General features: G+C 42.8%; 1 protein-coding gene across 2 annotated transcripts; it reads left to right on the top strand.

The window, feature by feature from the left end:
• The first annotated feature begins 916 nt into the window (after positions 1-916).
• Positions 917-6,615, top strand: LOC147453641 (protein argonaute 4A-like). 2 transcript variants are annotated; one of them, XM_086515762.1, is made up of 23 exons: positions 917-1,056; positions 1,440-1,669; positions 1,795-2,015; positions 2,099-2,296; positions 2,372-2,505; positions 2,580-2,677; positions 2,760-2,857; positions 2,934-3,093; positions 3,174-3,290; positions 3,517-3,624; positions 3,700-3,762; positions 3,851-3,973; positions 4,087-4,252; positions 4,329-4,444; positions 4,543-4,680; positions 4,771-4,886; positions 5,011-5,094; positions 5,177-5,240; positions 5,405-5,459; positions 5,556-5,629; positions 5,715-5,809; positions 5,891-5,922; positions 6,218-6,615. In XM_086515762.1, the coding sequence occupies exons 2-23, from the start codon at positions 1,460-1,462 to the stop codon at positions 6,382-6,384; spliced, it is 2,637 nt and encodes an 878-aa protein (XP_086371888.1). In that variant the 5' UTR covers positions 917-1,056; positions 1,440-1,459; the 3' UTR covers positions 6,385-6,615. The 2 variants fall into 2 exon arrangements, with proteins under 2 accessions (XP_086371888.1, XP_086371887.1); XM_086515761.1 differs by having other exon boundaries at positions 5,342-5,459.
• The last annotated feature ends 436 nt before the right edge of the window (positions 6,616-7,051 follow it).

The following is a 7,051-nucleotide window of genomic DNA, read 5'->3' as shown; positions in this document are numbered from 1 at the left end:
CACACATATACTACATATAATACATGTGAAAGTCTAATCCATTGTCATATAGTTGATAACATCTTAAACGTACATACACACACACATACATAAAAAGCACTTCACACATTGCCATCTCGGCTTTTTCCATTGCTCACACATACATATAAAGTACTTCACACATTGCCATCTCGGCTTTCGCCATTGCTAAGACATAGGGCAGTCTGTTATTGTGGTGTATAGAAGGCGTCGATTGATTTGTTCCGCATAAGAAGGGCTACCATAGCTTTGAGCAACCCCAACCCCTCGACCAAAATTGTTTTGCGATGCCAAACCCATCTTTACCAATCATCACACGTATTCAATAGATTACATGCAAACCATGACAACAGGTCTCCCTTGATTTGTAATGTTTAAGATAGGAGGTACCCAATTTGTAAAGCTCTATATGCCATTTTACGGATTAGAGATGGCGACTACTAAGGTGTGTAAACATTCTAAGCATGTATCCATGATCGCTTGAAAAAGAAAAAAGCCTTAGAAAGCTTCGTGTTGACTAGTTTTACGTGATTGCGCCCACTCACCTCCTACCCTTATGTCTCGAGGGTTGAACCATAGTGGGTGCTAAAGCCCTCACCTTTACCACTAGGCCAACTTCCTTTTGGACAATCTATGATCTTGTCATTGATAATAAGTCCATGTGCCCATACATATAGACATGTATCCATGATCCCATCTTAGATAATATAAGGTGCATTTGCATACATCATTACACAAATTTAAAATACCCAAATTCATATTTTAAGAACATGCGATTTTAAAATTTTTAAGTGGAGACTAATCTGCGAAATATGTGGCATTAAAAGCAGAAATTATGAGTGCGAGAGTAGAGGAACTTTCCATGCAAAGAACCTCAGAGAGCGAGAGAAAGAGAGACAGAGAACGACACAGGCTTTGGGTGGCGCGAGAGGGAGGAGTGATTGGCCTTCCCCAACAGCATATCCTGAGTCCTGACGCTCTGCTGCTGAGCTCCGTTTCATCAGGCCGAGCTTTTCTTCTGCAAGACGAGCTTACTGGGTAAGATTATGTTTGTATGTGCGAGCCATCTCTTGTTTTTCTGTTTGCCCCCTTGCCATGCACGGATTCTTATCTCCCCTGCACGCCTATCTTACTGAGTACGCCTCACAGAAGTGACATTGCGTCCGACATTGAGAGAGAGAGAGAGAGAGAGAGAGAGAGAGAGAGAGAGAGAGAGAGAGTGTCATGACTATGTTATACTCCGTATCGATGATTGACCATTGGAACCATTGATTTGTGTCCGAATCCTAATTCGTGGGATCAATGATCCCGAGTGAATGTAGAACGGAATGCGGAAATGTAGCTTTGTGTGATAAATTGTTGTTTTCTTGTTTCCGGGGGTGTGGGGGTGTGGGTTATTACTGATGCAAGAATGCATGCAGTCAAATAAGATTCTCGAAGTATGGGAGACCCAAGTAGCAGCTCGTGTGCAGCAGGGGACCTTCCAGAGAGCAGTGGCTTGGCGCCAAAGTCAAGCCCAACTGAGGGTGACCTGAAGCCCCCCACACAAATGAAGAGGCCTGGTCTTGGGAAAACAGGGCGGCCCATTGAGGTTCTCTGCAATCACTTCATGGTTACATACAGCGGATCGCAAGATGTCTGCCACTATGATGTGAGTATTGTACCATGCTTTCTGGCTGTCCTGCATCAACTTCTATTTCAATCAATTTTACTGTATGCGTTGTTGATGTCATTGTTTACTTTTTTTTCCTGCTGAATCTGCTTGATACCTTGCAGGTCAGTATTTCTGATGGAGGATCAGCTCCTGGTGGCAATGACGGGATTGCAAATAAGAACCTCTGTAGAACCATTATGATGAAACTTCATCAAGTATATGCCAGTGAATTTGGAGGCAAACGATTTGCATATGATGGAGAGAAGAGCCTCTTCACCCCTGGACCCCTCAAGTTTCAAACGCAAGAATTTACAGTTCTGCTAGATGAGACTACCATCAATAAGTAAGACTTAAGGCTGGTTAAGCCCTCATTTGCATTGCATTACAATGACTGATGATGACATTTTGTGATTTTTTGTAATGTAGATCAAATCCAGCAGATGATGATACAACAAAGCGTCGCAGAGTGGCCTCCCGAAGTAGAGAGTTCAAGGTTAAGATTGAGTATGCTGCGACCGTGAAGATGACTGCAATTGGTGCAATTCTCAGTGGGCAGAAGAATGATCGAGCCCAAGATGCCTTGCGAGTGCTTGACATAGTCTTGAAGCAGCACTCAGCTTCCAAGTGAGTATGCAGTTCTTTCTCATTAACTGTGGCTTTAGATTTAAACCAGGTACTCACCATCAATGTATAATGCAGGGGCTACCTTCTGTTAAAAGAAAACTATTTCAGCACTGTGTTTGGGGTGGCTGACATTGGTGAGGGAGTGCAGACATGTCGCGGATATCATGCAAGTTTCCGTCCTTCCATTTCGGGACTCTCACTCAATCTTGGTGAGCCACAAGTTCTGTAAATCAAATTCATGTAATTGCCAATGTCAAGATGCTGATGAGAGTCTTTGAGACAGATATTGCTACCACCACTATTATCAAAGCGTCAAAAGTTGTGGACTTTATTAAGGAGCGATTTCAGCCAGCCAATCCCAGCTGCATTGATTGGGACAAGGTTAGGATAGTGTTAAGTGTTTATTCAAGGTGTTTGCAATGTCGGCGCTTCTAAGAGGTGAATGGTACGAGTTAATCCGCAGGTTAAAAGAGTGCTGAAAGGAGTCAAAGTTGTGACTCCCCACACCCAAATCGTGCATAGGATTATTGGTTTTAGTGACCTGCCTAGCTCGGAGCAGAGGTAAATGAACTAATTCATTTGTCTATACAGGTTGTTTCATTTCTTTTAGCATGTTAGTAAGTCATGTTGCCCACAGGTTTACAAAAAAAAAAGTAGATACATCAGGACAAGTGGTTGAGACTGAGCTTACAATTCAACAATACTATGAAATGCAGTATGGCATGACACTGCAGTTTCCAAACTTACCATGCATAGCAGCTGGTAGAGCCAAGAAACCAACCTATATTCCTGTAGAGGTATTCTTATATCAGAGTTATTCTTAAATTCTGCTCAATTATTTGGATGCTCTTAATAAAGGTTGAATTTTGTTATACAGCTTTGTGAGATACTACCAGGCCAGAGGTATACAAAGGCGCTGTCGAGTGCTCAACGGCAGAAAATGATCGACCAAGCTCGGCAGGGCCCTGACGAAAGAAGGAGTGCAGTGCAAAAGGTTGTTAATGTTTTACTAGCATGAACACTTGAATGCATGTGCTCTCTCTCTCTCTCTCGCTCGCTCAGGGGGATAGTTTCCTAGGACGTTAAAACTCTTCTTCTCTCTCTCTCTCTCTCTCTCTCTCTCTCTCTCTCTCTTATCCTACTGTATGTGATATGCATGCGCAAACAGTGAATCTGCATCACAAATCAACCTGAAATCCTGACCATATATTTTATGTCAGGCTATGGATGCTAGTGACTATGCTTCCAATGACATTATCAAGGATTTTGGTGTTCGAATCGATCCTAGAATGCGCAAGGTCCCTGCGAGGCTTTTGGATGCTCCCGCTGTACGATATGAATGATTCTGTACTTTTTTCAACCCTCTATTTACAGCTATGTAATTCATGAAAGTGCTTCTTCAGTTGATATTTGGTGAATCCAGACAAGAGACACCAAGGGGAGGCAGGTGGAACCTGAATAACAAGGTTAGTCAATGTCAATCCTGTTTTTAGCGTCTCAATCAGATGAATGTGAAAATCTCATGTTCTGTGTTTTCTGGAAAACAATTCATAGTCCATGGCTAGAGCAGCTACTATCAGCTCATGGGCAGTGTTGAGTTTTGATGGCAGAATGCCTCCACATGCAGTCGAAAATATAGCAAGAGATCTGTGTCGAGTCTGCAGTGTGAAAGGGATGGTATGATTGCTTTAATCCCCTGCAGTTAGTCGCATAGTTAACTCAGCATTGTGCGGATGTCAGTTTATTAGCCCAGAACGCAGAAGTTATTTTTTCTCTTGCTATTTTTGTAGACAATGGATGCTCCTGGAACTATTTTGTGCGAGCCGCGTCAGAATCAGAGGCTGCCACCTGCAGAAAGAGTGCAGTTGATAATGCAGGAGCTGAAATCGCAGCTCAAGGATCCGCCTCAGTTTATGTTGTGCATCCTGCCCGAACGAAAGACCAGCCCCTTGTATGGTATGCATTTGGTCTCTTCGTTGTAACAAAGTTTTGTCAATAGGATTCAGGATGTCGTAGTGAATGTTTGTGGCAGGACCACTGAAGAAACTACTGCAGACCAAGCTTGCAGTGGTTACTCAGTGCATTGCTCCTCCTCGACAGGTCAAGGACCAGTACTTGACCAATGTAGCTTTAAAAATCAATGTGAAGGTAAGGGGGAGGGGCATATATAGTAGGATTCACTTCCATTGTAGCCTCTACCTGCACGTGGCACAATGTGAGCCAATTGTCGTTTCTCTGATTGATAGGTAGGAGGTTATAACTCTTTGCTGGCTTTGGAAAAGAGTGCAAAGCTCCCAAAGATATCCAGTGTGCCAACTGTCATTTTTGGACTTGATGTTTCCCATGGCCCACCTGGATTCTCAGATTCTCCTTCGATAGCTGCGGTATGTTGATTTTAAGTGCCGTAGCTTTCCATGTTCATGTCGAGCTTGATTTGGTTATGGCGCTAATTGAGTAGATTGTCTCCATTTTAGGTAGTGGCTTCACAAGAATGGCCTTACTTTTCAAGATATAGTGTCCGGATGAGAGCACAGTCTCGCAAAGTGGAGATGATAGCAGGTCTGTACGACGAGTCTGGAGGAATGATTGTGTAAGTCGCCTGTTCTTCAGCTTTCGTCTGCGAAGCTGTTTCCGAAACTTTTCTGCAACAAGGAATAAGTTACATAAGTATCTGCTCATATCTCTGCATCTCTAAATTTGTTGCCAATGTATAGGGAGTTGCTTAAAGATTTTTACGGTACTTGCAACAAACTTCCTGGGCAGACGGATCGCAGACCAAAGCAAATAATAATATTCAGGTAATTTTCTGTCAAGTGTGGGTTATCTTTAGCAGTTATTTTATTGTGAAGTTTTTGAAGACTATTTAAGCTTGGTTTACAGGGATGGTGTCAGCGAATCTCAGTTTGAGCAGGTTTTAAGGGATGAATATCTTGCCTTCAAGAAGGTGATTGATTGCTTACATATTGTTAAGAATCACTAATGGCAACTTTTTTGCATTGTGAGCTAATGACCTAAAGCCAACTTTTTGCTGTTCTTAAATCTTAGGCTTTCAAACAGATTGACACCAGTGGTGACTATAATCCAAGGATCACATTGATTGTTGTGCAGAAAAGACATCATACTCGGTTCTTTCCACCAACTGGGAATCAGAATGTGCAGCCAGGTAATGTGCCCAGAAGAATTAGTCTTGGAAGTGCTCGTAATTGCATCTCAGGAAGTCTCCGTGCTGTCAACAATAACTAAAAAACAAGTCTCACAGGCACTATCGTGGATGCACATCTTTGCCATCCAAGGGACTACGACTTCTACTTGTGTGCGCATGCGGGGCTCATTGTGCGTTAGCTTCTGCTTTTGTTTGCTCCCTAATCTTCCTTGCACTCATGGACAAGTTTTGAAGCGAAATTGGTACTTATTTTAGGGTACCACCCGCCCTACTCATTACCATGTGCTGGTGGACGAAAACAATTTTACTGTTGATGAGTTGCAAGAACTGACGCATGCTTTGTGCTACACGTAAGCTGCTATTTGCTTTTATTTCTGCTCTCCTTTGCATGTTTGCCATGTGACCATCTCTGGCATTTCACTAAAATGCAGATATGCGCGAAGCACGACAGCAGTTTCAACTGGTAAGTGCTTTCAAATTCCACAAAAAGATAGCCTGCATGTCAAGGTGCTGTAGGATCTTTTAGTAATGTGTTAAGACATAATGCATGTGGTGGTACACATGATGCATAAGAAAGGCTATTTGTTGCTATTGATAGGTGCTTGAAGCTTATATGGGCTGTGCATGATGCCTTGATATGTTGCCTGCGTGCGCACATGCACGTACACTGCATTATTAATGTGTTCACCATGCACATGTATGATTTAGATAGCATTCTTAATTGTTTTGACAGTTGAATTGTTTTCGTGTTGTGATAGTTACTCCCATTGCTTATGCACATCTCGCGGCCACGCATGCCAGAAATTTCTTGGACTCTGAGGGTGGTTCAGAGACCTCTTCCATGACAGGGAGGTCAGAGCGCTCGACTCCCATTCATCTTCCGGAGCTCCATCCAGCTATGAAGAGCAAGATGTTCTATTGTTGAATTTTGGCATGCGTTTTGCATCCCCTTAGGTTTCTGGTTATGAATGCTCTATTTTGGCACTAGGGGTGTCGTGCCCTTCTCTCTCGGGGATATTTATACAGAAAGGGTTCTGCCATGTGATGAGAGCAGGTGCCCTGCAATTTTGGTTATCCTTTCCGAAGGAAATGAGGCAATGTAGCTAAAGATATTTTGGAATATATTAGACGAGGAATCTCCACATGGTCTTTCAAATATGTTCTGGGAGGGAGAGAGAGAGAGAGAGAGAGAAGAGAGAGAGAGAGAGAGAGAGAGAGAGAGAGAGCTACACTCTGACTGGTAATTGTGTATCCAACTGAGTCAGTGATGGGATTTGAAGGGCACCCTACACTTTCAAAAAGATGGGTTTCACTCAAGTTCACCCCTCCATTTGGAAGGTTCTATTAGCCCTTCAAAATACAAGTATACATCTACGTTGCTCTTCCTATTGTCTTTCCATTTAAATATCATGCAACTCTAAACCATTTCCCATGAATGCAACAGCGGAGCATTTTCCCCCTTCCGTTATCGTGTAATGCATGCTGTATGTAGCTTACACTTGGTGCTGTTTTTTAGTGCGAAGTGTCCTAAAGTAGTTCCTTTCTCTCGTCTTCTCTTAGGGTGCTCTAATTGAATGATACACTTGAAACAC

This window comes from Adiantum capillus-veneris, chromosome 7, assembly GCF_014529385.1.
Source record: "Adiantum capillus-veneris isolate H3 chromosome 7, ASM1452938v2, whole genome shotgun sequence".
Taxonomy (NCBI): domain Eukaryota; kingdom Viridiplantae; phylum Streptophyta; class Polypodiopsida; order Polypodiales; family Pteridaceae; genus Adiantum; species Adiantum capillus-veneris.
Note: the sequence above shows the minus strand (reverse complement) of the source record. Positions and strands in the feature narration are given on the sequence as shown.

Bases quoted from the DNA above. Each gene is read 5' to 3' on its own strand.
- LOC147453641 (XM_086515761.1), top strand. From the start codon at position 1,460: ATGGGAGACCCAAGTAGCAGCTCGTGTGCAGCAGGGGACCTTCCAGAG. The intron at 3,763-3,850 runs GTTAGTCAATGT...AACAATTCATAG, and splicing joins GGTGGAACCTGAATAACAAG to TCCATGGCTAGAGCAGCTAC. The intron at 4,445-4,542 runs GTAAGGGGGAGG...TCTGATTGATAG, and splicing joins CTTTAAAAATCAATGTGAAG to GTAGGAGGTTATAACTCTTT.